The sequence below is a fragment of the Eleutherodactylus coqui genome, chromosome 4 (assembly GCF_035609145.1).
Source record: "Eleutherodactylus coqui strain aEleCoq1 chromosome 4, aEleCoq1.hap1, whole genome shotgun sequence".
In the NCBI taxonomy this organism is placed as follows: Eukaryota; Metazoa; Chordata; class Amphibia; order Anura; family Eleutherodactylidae; genus Eleutherodactylus; species Eleutherodactylus coqui.
Window position 1 is genome coordinate 222,243,330 of NC_089840.1, and position 17,731 is coordinate 222,261,060.

General features: G+C 47.5%; 1 protein-coding gene across 1 annotated transcript in view; it reads right to left on the minus strand.

The window, feature by feature from the left end:
- Positions 1–17,731, minus strand: part of PCDH15 (protocadherin related 15) — a 1,187,477-nt gene that overhangs the window by 1,003,368 nt on the left and 166,378 nt on the right. The window contains exon 5 of the mRNA XM_066601652.1: positions 15,288–15,443. Within this exon, the coding sequence (XP_066457749.1) occupies positions 15,288–15,443 (156 nt within the window). The remainder of the gene's footprint in view (positions 1–15,287; positions 15,444–17,731) is intronic.

The following is a 17,731-nucleotide window of genomic DNA, read 5'->3' on the forward strand; positions in this document are numbered from 1 at the left end:
GCTTTTCAGAAAGCGCTGAACCACCAAATTAAAGACGTGGGCCAGGCATGGCACGTGCGTGAGGCTGCCGAGCTGCAGAGCCGCCACCAGGTTACGGCCGTTGTCACACACGACCATGCCCGGTTGGAGGCTCAGCGGCGCAAGCCAGCGGTCGGTCTGCTGTGTCAGACCCTGCAGCAGTTCGTGGGCCGTGTGCCTCTTATCGCCTAAGCTGAGTAGTTTCAGCACGGCCTGCTGACGCTTGCCCACCGCTGTGCTGCCACACCGCGCGGCACCGACTGCTGGCGACATGCTGCTGCTAACACATCTTCATTGAGAGACAGAGGAGGAGGAGGAGGAGGGTGCTTTAGTGGAGGAAGCATACACCTCCGCAGATACCAGCACCGAGCTGGGGCCCGCAATTCTGGGGGTGGGTAGGACGTGAGCGGTCCCAGGCTCTGACTCTGTCCCAGCCTCCACTAAATTCACCCAATGTGCCGTCAGGGAGATGTAGTGGCCCTGCCCGCCTGTGCTTGTCCACGTGTCCGTAGTTAAGTGGACCGTGGCAGTAACCGCGTTGGTGAGGGCGCGTACAATGTTGCGGGAGACGTGGTCGTGCAGGGCTGGGACGGCACATCGGGAAAAGTAGTGGCGACTGGGAACTGAGTAGCGCGGGGCCGCCGCCTCCATGATACTTTTGAAGGACTCAGTTTCCACAACCCTATACAGCAGCATCTCAAGGCTGATGAATTTTGCTATGCGGACGGTTAACGTTTGAGCGTGCGGGTGCGTGGCGGCGTACTTGCGCTTGCGCTCGAACACTTGCGCAAGCGACGGCTGGACGGTGCGCTGAACTACACTGCTGGATGGGGCCGAGGACAGCGGAGATGAGGGTGTGGGTGCAGGCCATGAGGCGGTAGTGCCTGTGTCCTGAGAGGGGGGTTGCATCTCAGTGGCAGGTTGGGGCACAGGGGGAGAGGCAGGGGTGCAAACCGGAGGCGCTGAACGGCCTTCGTCCCACCTTGTGGGGTGCTTGGCCATCATATGTCTGCGCATGGTGGTGGTGGTGAGGCTGTTGGTGTTGGCTCCCCGGCTGAGCTTTGCGCGACAAAGGTTGCACACCACTGTTCGTCGGTCGTCAGGCGTCTCTGTGAAAAACTGCCAGACCTTAGAGCACCTCGGCCTCTGCAGGGTGGCATGGCGCGAGGGGGCGCTTTGGGAAACACTTGGTGGATTATTCGGTCTGGCCCTGCCTCTACCCCTGGCCACCGCACTGCCTCTTGCAACCTGCCCTGCTGATGCCCTTGACTCCCCCTCTGAAGACCTGTCCTCCTGAGTAAGCGTTGCACACCAGGTGGGGTCAGTCACCTCATCGTCCTGCTGCTCTACCTCCGAATCCTCTGTGCGCTGCTCCCTCGGACTTACTGCCCTTACTACTACCTCACTGCAAGACAACTGTGTCTGATCGTCATCGTCCTCCTCACCCACAGAAAGTTGTTGAGACAGTTGGCGGAAGTCCCCAGCCTCTTCCCCCGGACCCCGGGAACTTTCGAATGGTTGGGCATCAGTGACGATAAACTCCTCTGGTGGGAGAGGAACCGCTGCTGCCCAATCTAAGCAGGGGCCCGAGAACAGTTCCTGGGAGTGTTCCCGCTCCTGAGCAGGTGTCATTGTAGTGGAGTGAGGAGGCTGGGAGGAAGGAGGAGCAGCAGACAGAGGATTCGGATTTGCAGCAGTGGACGGCGCAGAACTGCGTGTTGACGATAGGTTGCTCGAAGCACTTTCTGCCATCCAGGACAGGACCTGCTCACACTGCTCATTTTCTAATAACCGTCTCCCGCGTGGACCCACTAATTGGGCGATGAATGTGGGGACGCCAGAAATGTGCCTCTCTCCTAATCGCGCAGCAGTCGGCTGCGACACACCGGGATCAGGAGCTCGGCCTGTGCCCACACCCTGACTTGGCCCTCCGCGTCCTCGGCCGCGTCCAAGTCCTCTAGGCCTACCCCTACCCCTCACCATGCTGTATTACCAGTGATTTGATTTCACAGGCAGGAAATAAATTGGCGCAAGACTGCAGGCCAAATATAATTTTTTCCCTTTTTGAAAAACGAAAGGCCCCACTGCCTCTAGTGAATGAATAATCTAAGTTTAATAACTGTGCTGTGTCCCTGCTAATGTGTCACAGAACGTGAGGGTAGCAGAGTTATTATAACTCTGGCAGAGCAGGTATTTTTTTCCCAATTAAGGAAAGCAAATGGCGAAGCCAGCAGTAAAGCGTAGCTGGGTGCGTCTGATTTTTCAACGTTGTTCACGCAGCTCACACGTGTCCACAGCCCTTAGGACGGACAGAGGCTGGACAAATAGATTTGTTTTCAGTTTTTTTCCACCAAAAGGCAGCACTGCGTATATTCAATGAACATGAGAAGTTTAATAACTGTGCTGTGTCCCTGCTAATGTGTCACAGAACGTGAGGGTAGCAGAGTTATTATAACTCTGGCAGAGCAGGTATTTTTTTCCCAATTAAGGAAAGCAAATGGCGAAGCCAGCAGTAAAGCGTAGCTGGGTGCGTCTGATTTTTTAACGTTGTACACGCAGCTCACACGTGTCCACAGCCCTTAGGATGGACAGAGGCAGGACAAATAGATTTGTTTTCAGTTTTTTTCCACCAAAAGGCAGCACTGCGTATATTCAATGAACATGAGAAGTTTAATAACTGTGCTGTGTCCCTGCTAATGTGTCACAGAACGTGAGGGTAGCAGAGTTATTATAACTCTGGCAGAGCAGGTATTTTTTTCCCAATTAAGGAAAGCAAATGGCGAAGCCAGCAGTAAAGCGTAGCTGGGTGCGTCTGATTTTTTAACGTTGTACACGCAGCTCACACGTGTCCACAGCCCTTTAGGACGGACAGAGGCTGGACAAATACTATTTTTTTCAGTTGTTTTACAAGCAAAAGGCCGCACTGCGTATATTCAATGAATAATAACTGTGTTGTGGCCCTGCCTACACAATTCTTTCCCTGCAGTATCAATGGAGAGTGCAATGCTCTGCAGAGGCGATTTTGAGAAGAAAAAAAATATGCAGCACAGCTAACAGCAGCCAGAACAGTACTGCACACGGTTAAATATGGCCCTAGAAAGGACCGTTGAGGTTCTTGAAGGCTACACTCACTCCTAACACTCTCCCTGCCTATCCAACACTTCTGTCCCTAATGCCGGGTGCAACGCTCTGCAGAGGCGATTTTGAGAAAAAAAATTGCCACTGCTAACAGCAGCCAACACACAGCTATCAGTGGCCCTAATAAGGACCTTTGGGGGTCTTGAAGCCTACACTAACTACCAATTCTTTCCCTACAGCAGCTCCGGTACAAACAGCACTGTCCCTCATCTAACTCACCAGGCATCTGAGGCGAGCCGCGGGAGGGGCCGACTTTTATATTAGGCGGACACCTGATCTCGCCAGCCACTCACAGCAGGGGGGTGGTATAGGGCTTAAACGACGCAGGGGGAAGTTGTAATGCCTTCCCTGTCTTTCAATTGGCCAGAAAAGCGCGCAAACGTCTCAGGGAAGGAAGTGAAAGTAACCAGAACACCGCATGGTGTTCGTTACGAATAACGAACATCCCGAACACCCTAATATTCGCACGAATATCAAGCTCGGACGAACGCGTTCGCTCATCTCTAATTACAATGTAAAAATGTGATTTTTTTTTCAATTAAAAGCTCAAAGCAGAAAACAGTGAAAGCAAAAAAAAAGTAGACTCTTGATGCTTTCACAGCACTACTGATCACCTATGGCTTGAAGTCAACCCTGCAAAGAGCAATGGGGTATTCACTGAATGAACTTTACACCATTATATTTCAGACCGTAATTGTTAAGGCAAGGATAATGGAATTAATACTTACACCTTCCTGTGTCAAAACATTATGTTCTGTCCTTGTGCTGAATACAATTCCAAACTCTTCTAAGGATTCAATCTCTATAATACTTTAAGCGCTAGAATAGGCTTTTTGTGTTATGGAAATAGCAACTTAGAACAATCAAATCAGATTCCACTACAGTGAAAACAAAATAGTCTTTTGACTTTAAACAGGGCTACACACTACTGTGTGTGAATAGCGTCAGCCAAGGGAAAAAAGAGTGTCGTCAGTACTTCTGTAGGGTATATTGGATATACTGTATATAGAACATAAAAAATCCAGCACATGCAGGATAAAATCTAAGACAGTTTATTTATATACCACAATAAAAATCTGGGGGCAGCAGACCCTGGTCCACAACCTCTTATGCATTACAAATAGAGATGAGCGAACGTACTCGTCCGAGCTTGATACGCGTTCGAGTATTAGCGTGTTCGAGATGCTCGTTACTCAAGACGAGTACCACGCGATGTTCGAGTTACTTTCACTTTCATCTCTGAGACGTTAGCGCGCTTTTCTGGCCAATAGAAAGACAGGGAAGGCATTACAACTTCCCCCTGCAACGTTCAAGCCCTATAACACCCCACTGCAGTGAGTGGCTGGGGAGATCAGGTGTCACCCGAGTATATAAATCGGCCCCTCCCGCGGCTCGCCACAGATGCATTCTGACAGAGATCAGGGAAAGTGCTGCTGATGCCGGAGCTGCTATAGGGAGAGTGTTAGGATTGATTTTAGGCTTCAAGAACCCCAACGGTCCTTCTTAGGGCCACTTCTGACTGTGTGCAGTACTGTTGAGGCTGCTTTTTGCAGTGTTGCACTTTTTTTTTTTTGTATATCGGCCGTGCAGAGCATTGCGTCATCAGCCTGCAGTAATTTTACATAGTATAGGGCCAGTAGTGCTGAGGCAGGGACAGTGAAAAAGGTGAAAGACGTATACTGTCTATATAGGCAGTGGGCTTTTCCAAAAAAATTTGGAAAAAAACATTCTATTTGGGCTGCCTGTGACCGTCCTGAGTGTACTGCGTCTCTGCTGGGGGTAGTAGTCCTAATTAATATGCAGCCAGCTAAGTGTTACAGCAGGCTTGCGAAAAATTCTTTCCTGGCTCTGCGTTGGCCGTTACATCACCGCTGTCATCCTGTCCAGAGGGAAACAGTCTGCAGTAATTTTACATAGTATAGGGCCAGTAGTGCTGAGGCAGGGACAGTGAAAAAGGTAAAAGACGTATACAGTCTATATAGGCAGTGGGCTTTTCCAAAAAAATTTGGGAAAAAACATTCTATTTAGGCTGCCTGTGACCGTCCTGACTGTACTGCGTCTCTGCTGGGGGTAGTAGTCCTAATTAATACGCAGCCAGCTAAGTGTTACAGCAGGCTTGCGCAAAATTCTTTCCTGGCTCTGCTGTGCGTTCCGTAAGCGAAGTCAGCCTCCAACCACAGGCCAATAAGCGGCACATTTAATTACAGCGTTCTGTTTCTGCACTACTGGTAATACACCATGCTGAGGGGTAGGGGTAGGCCTAGAGGACGTGGACGTGGACGCGGGCGAGGACGCGGAGGCCCAAGTTAGGGTGTGGGCACAGGCCGAGCTCCTGATCCAGGTGTATCGCAGCCGACTGCTGCAGGATTAGGAGAGATGCACGTTTCTGGCGTCCCCAGATTAATCTCACAATTAATGGGTCCACGCGGTAGACCTTTATTAGAAAATGAGCAGTGTGAGCAGGTCCTGTCGTGGATGGCAGAAAGTGCATCCAGCAATCTATCGACCACCCAGAGTTCTGCGCCGTCCACTGCTGCAACTCTGAATCCTCTGGCTGCTGCTCCTCCTTCCTCCCAGCCTCCTCACTCCATTACAATGACACATTCTGAGGAGCAGGCAGACTCCCAGGAACTGTTCTCGGGCCCCTGCCCAGAATAGGCAGCAATGGTTCCGAATCCTCTCTCACTGGAGGAGTTTGTCGTGACCGATGCCCAACCTTTTGAAAGTTCCCGGGGTCCGGGGGATGAGGCTGGGGACTTGCGGCAACTGTCTCAAGAGCTTTCAGTGGGTGAGGAGGACGATGACGATGAGACACAGTTGTCTATCACTCAGGTAGTAGTAATTGGAGTAAGTCCGAGGGAGGAGCGCACAGAGGATTCGGAGGAAGAGCAGCAGGACGATGAGGAGACTGACCCCACCTGGTTTGCTAAGCCTACTGAGGACAGGTCTTCAGAGGGGGAGGCAAGTGCAGCAGCAGGGCAGGTTAGAAAAGCCAGTGCGGTGGCCAGGGGTAGAGGCAGGGCCAGACCGAATAATCCACCAAGTGTTTCCCAAAGCGCCCCCTCGCGTCATGCCACCCTGCAGAGGCCGAGGTGCTCAAAGGTCTGGCAGTTTTTCACTGAGAGTGCAGACGACCGACGAACAGTGGTGTGCAACCTTTGTCGCGCCAAGATCAGCCGGGGAGCCACCACCACCAGCCTCACCACCACCAGCATGCACAGACATATGATGGCCAAGTACCCCACAAGGTGGGACGAAGGCCGTTCACCGCCTCCAGTTTGCACCACTGCCTCTCCCCCTGTGCCCCAACCTGACACTGAGATCCAACCCCCCTCTCAAGACACAGGCACTACCGTCTTCTGGCCTGCACCCACACCCTCACCTCCGCTGTCCTCGGCCCCATCCACCAATGTCTCTCAGCGCAGCATCCAGACGTCGCTAGCGCAAGTGTTTGAGCGCAAGCGCAAGTACGCCGCCACGCACCCGCACGCTCAAGCGTTAAACGTGCACATAGCCAAATTGATCAGCCTGGAGATGCTGCCGTATAGGCTTGTGGAAACGGAGGCTTTCAAAAGCATGATGGCGGCGGCGGCTCCGCGCTACTCGGTTCCCAGTCACCACTACTTTTCCCGATGTGCCATCCCAGCCCTGCACGACCACGTCTCCTGCAACATTGTACGCGCCCTCACCAACGCGGTTACTGGCAAGGTCCACTTAACAACGGACACGTGGACAAGCACAGGCGGGCAGGGCCACTATATCTCCCTGACGGCACATTGGGTGAATTTAGTGGAGGCTGGGACAGAGTCAGAGCTTGGGACCGCTCACGTCCTACCCACCCCCAGAATTGAGGGCCCCAGCTCGGTGGTGGTATCTGCGGCGGTGTATCTTCCTCCACTAAACCACCCTCCTCCTCCTCCTATGCAACCTCTGTCTCGCAATCAAGATGTGTCAGCAGCAGCACGTCGCCAGCAGTCGGTGTCACGCGGCGTGGCAGCACAGCGGTGGGCAAGCGTCAGCAGGCCGTGCTGAAACTACTCAGCTTAGGAGAGAAGAGGCACACGGCCCACGAACTGCTGCAGGGTCTGACAGAGCAGACCGACCGCTGGCTTGCGCCGCTGAGCCTCCAACCGGGCATGGTCTTGTGTGACAACGGCCGTAACCTGGTGGCGGCTCTGCAGCTCGGCAGCCTAACGCACGTGCCATGCCTGGCCCACGTCTTTAATTTGGTGGTTCAGCGCTTTCTGAAAAGCTACCCACGCTTGTCAGACCTGCTCGGAAAGGTGCGCCGGCTCTGCGCACATTTCCGCAAGTCCCACACGGACGCTGCCACCCTGCGCACCCTGCAGCATCGGTTTAATCTGCCAGTGCACCGACGGCTGTGCTACGTGCCCACACGGTGGAACTCTACGCTCCACATGTTGGCCAGGCTCTATGAGCAGCGTAGAGCTATAGTGGAATACCAACTCCAACATGGGCGGCGCAGTGGGAGTCAGCCTCCTCAATTCTTTACAGAAGAGTGGGCCTGGTTGGCAGACATCTGCCAGGTCCTTGGAAACTTTGAGGAGTCTACCCAGATGGTGAGCGGCGATGCTGCACTCATTAGCGTCACCATTCCTCTGCTATGCCTCTTGAGAAGTTCCCTGCAAAGCATAAAGGCAGACGCTTTGCGCTCGGAAACGGAGGCGGGGGAAGACAGTATGTCGCTGGATAGTCAGAGCACCCTCCTGTCTATATCTCAGCGCGTTGAGGAGGAGGAGGTGGAGGAGCATGAGGAGGAGGGGGAAGAGACAGCTTGGCCCACTGCTGAGGGTACCCATGCTGCTTGCCTGTCATCCTTTCAGCGTGTATGGCCTGAGGAGGAGGAGGAGGAGGAGGAGGAGGAGGAGGAGGAGGAGGAGGAGGAGGATCCTGAAAGTGATCTTCCTAGTGAGGACAGCCATGTGTTGCGTACAGGTACCCTGGCACACATGGCTGACTTCATGTTAGGATGCCTTTCTCGTGACCCTCGCGTTACACGCATTCTGGCCACTACGGATTACTGGGTGTACACACTGCTCGACCCACGGTATAAGGAGAACCTTTCCACTCTCATACCCGAAGAGGAAAGGGGTTCGAGAGTGATGCTATACCACAGGACCATCCGACAGCGCTAGTGGCAGAAGGCGCAGTTCCGAGGGCCAGGTAGCAGGTGAGGCACGGAGATCAGGCAGCATGTACAGCACAGGCAGGGGAACACTCTCCAAGGCCTTTGACAGCTTTCTGGCTCCCCAGCAAGACTGTGTCACCGCTCCCCAGTCAAGGCTGAGTGGTTGGGAGCACTGTAAAAGGATGGTGAGGGAGTACGTAGCCGATCGCACGACCGTCCTCCGTGACGCCTCTGCCCCCTACAACTACTCGGTGTCGAAGCTGGACACGTGGCCTGAACTCGCGCTGTATGCCCTGGAGGTGCTTGCTTGTCCTGCGGCTAGCGTCTTGTCAGAGAGGGTGTTTAGTGCGGCTGGGGGAATCATCACGGATAAGCGTACCCGCCTGTCAACCGACAGTGCCGACAGACTTACACTCATAAAGATGAACAAAGCCTGGATTTCCCCAGACTTTTCTTCTCCACCAGCGGACAGCAGCGATACCTAAACAATACGTAGGCTGCACCCACGGATGGAAGCATCATTCTCTATCACCATCAAAAACGGGGACCTTTTAGCTTCATCAATCTGTGTATTATATTCATCCTCCTCCTCCTGCTCCTCCTCCTGAAACCTCACGTAATCACGCCGAACGGGCAATGTTTCTTAGGCCCACAAGGCTCAGTCATATTTGTAAACAATTTTTATACGTTTCAATGCTCATTAAAGCGTTGAAACTTGCGCCTGAACCAATTTTTATTTTAACTGGGCTGCCTACAGGCCTAGTTACAAATTAAGCCACATTAACCACAGTGATTAATGGGTTTCACCTGCCCTCTTGGTTGGGCATGGGCAATTTTTCTGAGGTACATTAGTACTGTTGGTACACCAATTTTTGGGGGCCCTCGCCTACAGTGTATTCCAATTAATTTTTTGCCCACCTGCATTAAAGCTGACGTTACATCAGCTGTGCTGGGCACTGCAATGGGATATATTTATGTACCGCTGGTGGGTTCCAGGGAGCCACCCATGCTGTGGGTCCACACAGAGTTGTAACTGCATGTGTCCACTTCTAAAGAACCCCAGTCTGACTGGGGCATGCAGTGTGGGCCGAAGCCCACCTGCATTTAACATGACATTACCTCAGCTGTGATGGGCAATGCAATGGGATATATTTATGTACCGCCGGTGGCTTCCTGGCACCCACCCATGCTGTCGGTCCACACGGAGTTGTAACTGCATGTGTCCACTTCTAAAGAACCCCAGTCTGACTGGGGCATGCAGTGTGGGCCGAAGCCCACCTGCATTTAACATGACATTACCTCAGCTGTGATGGGCAATGCAATGGGATATTTTTATGTACCGCCGGTGGCTTCCTGGCACCCACCCATGCTGTCGGTCCACACGGAGTTGTAACTGCATGTGTCTACTTATAAAGAACCCCACTCTGACTGGGGCATGCAGTGTGGGCCGAAGCCCACTTGCATTTAATCTGACGTTAGCTCTGCTGTCCAGGGCACTGCAATGGGATACATTTATGTACAGCCGGTGGGTTCCAGGGAGCCACCCATGCTGTGGGTGCACACGGAATTCCCATTGCGGAGTTGTACCTGCCTGTGACTATTTATAAAAAAAACGCGGTCTGACTGGGGCATGCAGACACCTTGACAGAATGAATAGTGTGTGGCACATAGGTTCCCCATTGCTATGCCCACGTGTGCAACTCCAGATGGAGGTGGCACAGGATTGGATTTCTCATTGCTTCTGTACAGCATTGTGGGCTATCGCCCCACCCCTTTTAAAGAGGGTCGCTGCCTAGCCGTGCCAACCCTCTGCAGTGTGTGCCTGCGGTTCCTCCTCATGGCAGACGCACTTATAAATAGACATGAGGGTGGTGTGGCATGAGGGCAGCTGAAGGCTGCGCAGGGACAATTTGGTGTGCGCTGTGGACACTGGGTCATGCAGGGGGGGGGGGGGGGTTGGGCAGCATGTAACCCAGGAGAAGTGGCAGCGGAGTGTCATGCAGGCAGTGATTGTGCTTTGTTGGAGGTAGTGTGGTGCTTAGCTAAGGTATGCAATGCTAATGAGGGCTTTTCAGAGGTAAAAATTTAATAGTGGGACCTGGGAACTTGAGATGCAGCCCAACATGTAGCCCCTCGCCTGCCCTATCCATTTCTGTGTCGTTCCCATCACTTCCTTGAATTGCCCAGATTTTCACAAATGGAAACCTTAGCGAGCATTGGCGATATACAAAAATGCTCGGGTCGCCCATTGACTTCAATAGGGTTCGTTACTCGAAACGAACCCTCGAGCATCGCGAAAATTTCATCCCGAGTAACGAGCACCCGAGCATTTTGGTGCTCGCTCATCTCTAATTACAAACAGTACTGTTCTTAATCACAGCAATGCTAAAATACAAATAAACTAGCTTGGATTCTATACTGCATGCGCTGGACTTTTCATGCACTAAGTATACGTGTTTCTATCTGACCAAAGTTTGCCTGAGTACCGTTATATTTGGTTATAGGTAAAAATGATATGTTATTTGGTAAAAAAAAATATCTATAAAATGTAAATTATATATAACATGCATTTGCAGCATATTTCTAATTAAGAACATATCTTGGGGTGCCCACACGCATCTAAGCTATGTTCAGGTTTTTTGATTCAGCTTCAAAGCAAAAACAAGTTGCTTAACAAATACTACTAAATACTATTGCTCGCCATATATATATATATATATATATATATATACATACATACATATAAAATAAACTCACATATATTATATATATATAATGTCACATCTGACTAGGGTGTACCATATATTCCGGCATATAAAGTGACTGGGCGTATAAGACGACCCCCCAACTGTCGCCTTATAGGCCGGGAATACAGTGTAGAAAAAATGATGTCATTGAATGGCTGTGATTGGCTAATGCAGTGCCAGCTTTTATTGGCTGACGCCGCCTGAGTTAGCCAATCCCAGCATTAGCTTTCTGAAGGCGGGGATTTCAAGCCCCGCATCCAGAAAGCAATGCTCTGTCGGCGAGGAGGAGGGAGCGACAGTCTGCAGCAGCACCGCAGAACGCGGCGGGAGGTGAGTATTGTTTTTTTTTCTCTTCTACTGCTTATACCCGGCGTATAAGTTGACCCCCGACTTTGGAGAAAATTCTCCGGGATTAAAAGGTCGTCTTCTACGCCGGTATTTACGGTAATGAAACCAGTCCCCGAACAGTTCCCAGGTTATGTTTACACAGTAGAACAAAGAAAATAAACCACCACAGGTAGCATGTGGAATAACGGATGGAGAGGGGAACTTTCCCTGTATGACTCATAATAAGAAAGCATACCTGCCTATAGCGAATGTCCCGTCCTGATAACAATGTACCCAACCCACGATCCTCGGCCACTCACTGTCCCTACCTGGGACAGAAGTAAACAACTAAGTAAGAATACAACTATCACCAGTAACCACATTATTTAGCTTGAGATGAACAAGAAAAAGCAGGAGACCAAGATCCAGCTCTGATTCCCACAACCATCAGATGAAGACTGAGAATAATCAGCACAGATCCACAGTCAAGACAGGAATAAAAACCCTGTCAAATTGCTAGGCAGGTGTGTATGTATATAAAATTATTTTGGTTCCTTCCTATTTGAAACGCCAGGCCTCCTACTCCTCAGGTGATCATGGGATGTCAAATATGACCTGCTCAGATTCACTTAGCCATTATGCTGAAAATCTGACTAGTAAATGCATACATAAACCCATGTGGTGATATTACATGGTATGCACCTCACACGTTTTTTAGAGGGGAGCCTCAGACACTCCCATCACAGTTATAGATGATGATTACACAGTTATAATGAAGGAGATAACAGCTCATCCTCCTAACTGTATACTTATGGTCTATAGCTTATTTAGGTGAATACAAAATACAATGATAGTGTTTTCCCTACAGCAGAGATGGTAGAGGCAATACCTGCTCATGTAATGCTGTGCTGGTGCATTATGGGATTGATTCCACAGAATAGTAAAAGTGAAGCACAAATTTAAACATCAAGATGATGCCTGATAAGTATCAGACAGGAGGCTGCAGTGCAAGGAACATGCATAGTAGACCTCCAGAGTCCCACTGGCAGTCAGCTGAGGGGCGCAGGGATGGAAAAATGTATTTGCACTGGATTGGCCCTTAGAACTACTCTTGTTTTGGCTTGAAAACTTGCACTAAAAAACCTGATCAAAACCAGCATATGACCTTATTACATATTAACTGTATTATCTGACTTGCTCTTACTATGTGATTTAATAATATAGTAACAGTAAAAATGTCAAAAGATCCCATTAGAAAATAGAAGCAGAGATTGTGCCTACATTTTGTTGACCGACTTAAAAAGGACACTATATCAGACATGATAACTGTGATAATGTGACTAGAATCTCTCCCGTATATTAACCCCTTGAGTGGCACGCCCGGAAGTTTTCTGGGACAAGCTCCACTGCCCATAGCGATATAGCCCGGAACATTTCTGGGCTATGTTTTACTATGGAAGCCGCAGGGCACATTGCCATAAGCTATGGCAGTGTGCTCTGCCTGCACAGTCCCACACAGAACAGTGCAGTACTTTGAAAAAAGAAGCAGAAAGATATTACCGATCTGCCGTCAATCTCTCGCTTCTATTTTCAAACTCCTGCACTGCTTTGTTTACAGGTTGCTATGGAGACCACCGGCTTGTTAGAAGGCAGCTGATGGTCTCTGTGGCAAGGAGAGCTGGTGCTTGTCTGTCAGAGGATAGCCAGGCATCAGCTCTTACACAGCAGAGAATAAAGAAAACCTCTGACATGTTTTTTCCCACACTTAAGCCAAAGTGAAGTTACTTAGTACAACTTTTGCATTTGTTTTTTTAACCATAGAAAACATAGAACTTTTAAAAAAGTAACAGAAGTCATTTTACAATAGATTTCAAGATTGATTTTTAAAAAATCCAGTTATGCCTCTGTTAATAATAATAAAAATAATCTTTATTGGCATAGCGCCAACATATAGCACAGTGCTTTGGAAATTGGAGGAGACATAACAAACTGAGTAAAAACATACAGTATTAAAACTGATGCCACTCTTGAACAATAGGGGTGAGGGCCCTGTTTTAAAGAGTTCACAGACTATAAGGAAACATACACATAGCGTCCTATACATACATAAAGCTGTGTGAGTCTATTACCAGCTGTGTTTGTGAATGAACAGATAAGAGGCACAATGGAGGATGCAGTTATATAAATGGGTGTCAGATTTCCAAGAGGGAGTGTAGAATCATGGTAGATGGAAAAGGAATAGGATAGACCTTCCTAAAAAGATGTGTTTTAGGGAATTGGGAATAAACCTGATTGCCTGGGGTAGCACATTCCAGAGGACTGATGTGGCTCAGGAAAAATCTTGGAGTAGTAAGTGGCAGATCCAGATGGGAGAGAAATGTAATCTAAGGTCACTAGCAGAGCGGAGAAAGTGGGTAGGGTGGTAGACAGTTATGACGGAGGAGATATAGGGTGGCACAGCATTGTGGAGGGCTTTATGGGTGGGAATGATGAGATGAAATTGTATTCCATGCTTAACGGGCAGTCAGTGCAGTGATTGGCACATAGTGGAGGGGTCAGTGAAGTGACTTGACAAGGAGATAAACCTGGCTGCTGCATTTATGATGGAGGGGGGGAGGGGGGATTTGAAGAAGGGAGAACTGATCAGTAGTCAGTTGCAGTAATCAAGCTGAGAGTGAATAAGGGTGACAGTAAGAGTTTTTGCTGTCTTCACAGTGAGGAAAGGGCAGATTCAGAAGCTGTTTCAGAGGTGCAGGTAACATGAGCGAGCAAGTGACTGAATATAGAGAGTGACGTTCAGAATCAAATATGACTCCAATGCAGCAGGTGTGTTATGGAGGTGCTATGTTTGAACATATATTCAATGTTCACATCTGAAGAGCTATACATATGCATATACCTCCATTTTATTACATTATAAACATAAAAAAAATCCTGACCCTACTTGCCATGGATTTTGTTATTTAAGTTCATGTACTCGTTGGCAAACATACCAAATGTGCACCACAGAAATGGTGTGAATACAGCCTAAATTTCCACCACAAAATATGTTATACATTTTTTTTTATACAAGAAGATAAATAATTAGTAGGGATACTAAATGACACAAATACGTCAATAACAAGTCATAAACATGGGGGAAAAGGGGAGATTAATGTGGGGTTTTAATGTAAATGGAGATTTTTTTTGTGACAAGTTATATGAAAACCTTGTATCTTTCGGAATAAGAGATTAAAATAATAAATCACAACCTTGAACTTTACAGTTTTAACTCGGTTTGCAAAAAAATCGGAACGGTTTGGATAATTAAGAAACCAAGTCTATCACCGAAAGCTGTAATTGCCAAGAAATTAGGTTTGTACACCAAGAAGACTCACATAAAGTAACGACCCCTTATAACTACTGGTAATAAACCTTCCATCTTCAGAGTCAAATTAAACTGAATGAAAGTAAACATTAAGTACAGTGTACATTAACCCTTTCAGACCCACTGTCTGACGTCTGAAGACATTATGATTTAAGGCTGTACAGCTCCGATGTTGGAAGACGTCCGTCAGGGTTCTCTTACTGTATATTGCCAGCCTCTCTGCTGTCGGAGCCTATCCAACGTGTCACCTCATGCAGTACTGGCTTTAGCCAGCAGATAGCACAATTGTATACCATCAGAAAAAAAGTAAGCCCCCTAGGAAAACCAGGATACAAATTGGATTGGAAAGGGTCAACTGAGTTAGCAATGAGTTTCTAAATACAAAACAATCAGTGTAGAAAACATGCAACTCTAGTAATCAGCAGACAAACCAACAACCTTTGCTAGATTTCTTGAAAGTTCCTAAGGCTTATTGTAGGTTTATCAAACAGAAAATGTCCTAGACACATTCAGTAATAGCATTATGAACTTTAACTCTTACCTCATTCACTGTTGTAAAGTAACTGCTTTGCATAAATTGTGGTGAATTATCATTGCGGTCTCTCACAACTACTCGCACTTCATGGGTAATGATACTGCCAACTTTTAAATTTGTACATTGAATTTTGACACCAAAGGTCCTGATCGACATGGGTGGCTGTAAGGTAAGATGATGGATAATTTTATAAGGTGAATGACATCAAAAACATTCAATGCTTCATTATTTTTGCTATATTTCTATGTAAAGCTCATACACAAAATTCCAAATTATTGGAAAAACATAGAGACTCAGGTGCAGCTGTTCTGTGAGCAGTTTGGGCCATATAGCAGAAATATTCTCTCCAAGAAGCAGTGCGTGAACACCTCTGCAATTGGAAATCTGATGGACCGCTCCAAAATTTGTACAAAATCCTAAATAAAAAAAAATTCCTATGCCTGTCTATATTAATAATATTTCATTTGACCTGGAATTAGTACTATACGTCTACTCACTCACTCATGTTACAGGACTCTCGCTAGCCAAGCCAGAAACCTACTGCACAATGATAAAGGGCAAAGACCTCGAAACGGCTGTCTGTGAATGGATTCTGACTTGGCTTTCAATTCTCAGTAATTGTTACAAGGCTTGTATAAAGAGTCTAACACTGACTTGCAGGAATTCTGCCTTCCAATAGGTGGCGCTGCAGGGGTATTGTTTCATCTCCCGTATCTGCATATTATGTTACAGGTTAAGAAGAACCCTATACATATAATATTCAATGATATTTGGCTCTGATTAGCTGAATAATCAAAGCACTTTCATGAACATGCATGTTGATATTCTGACTGTGAAATTAATGTTAAATCCTAATCAAATGTTTTATTTCCTTCACACGTAAAACTGTTTTCTATGGTAAGAAACTGCAACTGGATGAATGCTCCATGAATCAAATAATTGTGAATTAAATAGTTTCAGTGTTGTCACATAGAGTTATCGTAAATCTGTCAGAGGGCCTTCTACAAAGAAAATTAGTGACAGATTTGGGAATACGTATGCCAAGCTCAGGGCCGGCTCTTCAAATCAAAAGCTGCATGTCATAAACCAAAATGTCATTTTTCCCACTGTAGGACTAACAGAAAATAGTTATGCTCAACTGAAAAAGATATTGTTAAACTTTCTTAAAGAAAAACATTTTCATAACTGCAAAGGCTTGGGTTCCCCCCGTGAGGACAGGGGATTCCATACAAAACACCCTATAAATAAACCAGGCACTGCATGATGGCAATACAATGTATGGCAGTAGCAAAATAGCTGTATTATTGCACTTTCTGATGTGAGAACTATTTAATTACTGTATAGAGAATGTGCTACAGACCTCTGGCAAAGTTGACAGTGAAGTCATATGCCCCCTTTCCATTTATGGTTCCAACACCAAGTCCCCTCAACCAAACTCCTGTGTCTTGGATCTTTTCTTCTTTTGCTCTCTCTCACTTTAATTCTCCTTTCGAGGCTAACCCAACTTTTCCTTCTTAGGAAGAGCTTCTTGTCAATCAAGAAGAGACCTTGAAGCAGTTTGAACAATAATGGGTGTATCACACAACTCAACTTAGTTTATTTTTCTTTAAAGGATATGGAAACCTTTGAGCATGAAACATCAATACACACATATCTTACTAAGTCACTACAGAAAAAAATGATGCACTTATGTGTTGCACTTGAAATGATGCACTGGAAATGCCTTATATGTGCTGTGCTTTGCCTCAAGTCCTCTACTGAGATTTGTAGCTGGGAAGGGGGTGTTAATGAAATGAATATAACTCCATGCTATATTCAAAGCTTAGCCATTTTGTGAACAAGTAGCCATCCTCTGTGTCTCTTTTCATTGCATTCATTTGTCTTCTTTCTTGAGCTTTTATGGATAATAAATAGTTATTTAATAAGCCTTGAGTGAATGACTAAGGCCAGAGCTCCAGAAGATAGCTATGTGGCATTTAGACTGGCCGGCGGGTCAAACTGGCATGTCTAGCTAAAGCATATGTTCCTAAACATTCTCTCTAAACTACTTATTGTTTAGATTTACTATACTCCTGTGTTTCAAGAAGATAATCATATATGATATAATTACAATATTTCTGCACTTGCGTGCGTGCATTTGGCATTTTAGATGTTAAATTCCTTATCTTGCATATTCATATTGTGTTTATGTTTCAATAACTAATGGTAATAAATGAATTATAATTAGAGATGAGCGAGCGTACTCGGATAAGCACTACTCGCTCGAGTAATTGGCTTTATCCGAGTATCGCTGTGCTCGGGTCTAAAGATTCGGGTGCCGGCACGGAGCGGGGAGCTGCAGGGGAGAGCGGAGAGGAACGGAGGTAAGATCTTTCTCTCCTTCTCTCCCGCCCGCTCTCCCCTGCTCCCCGCTGCGACTCACCTGTCAGCCGCAGCGGCACCCGAATCTT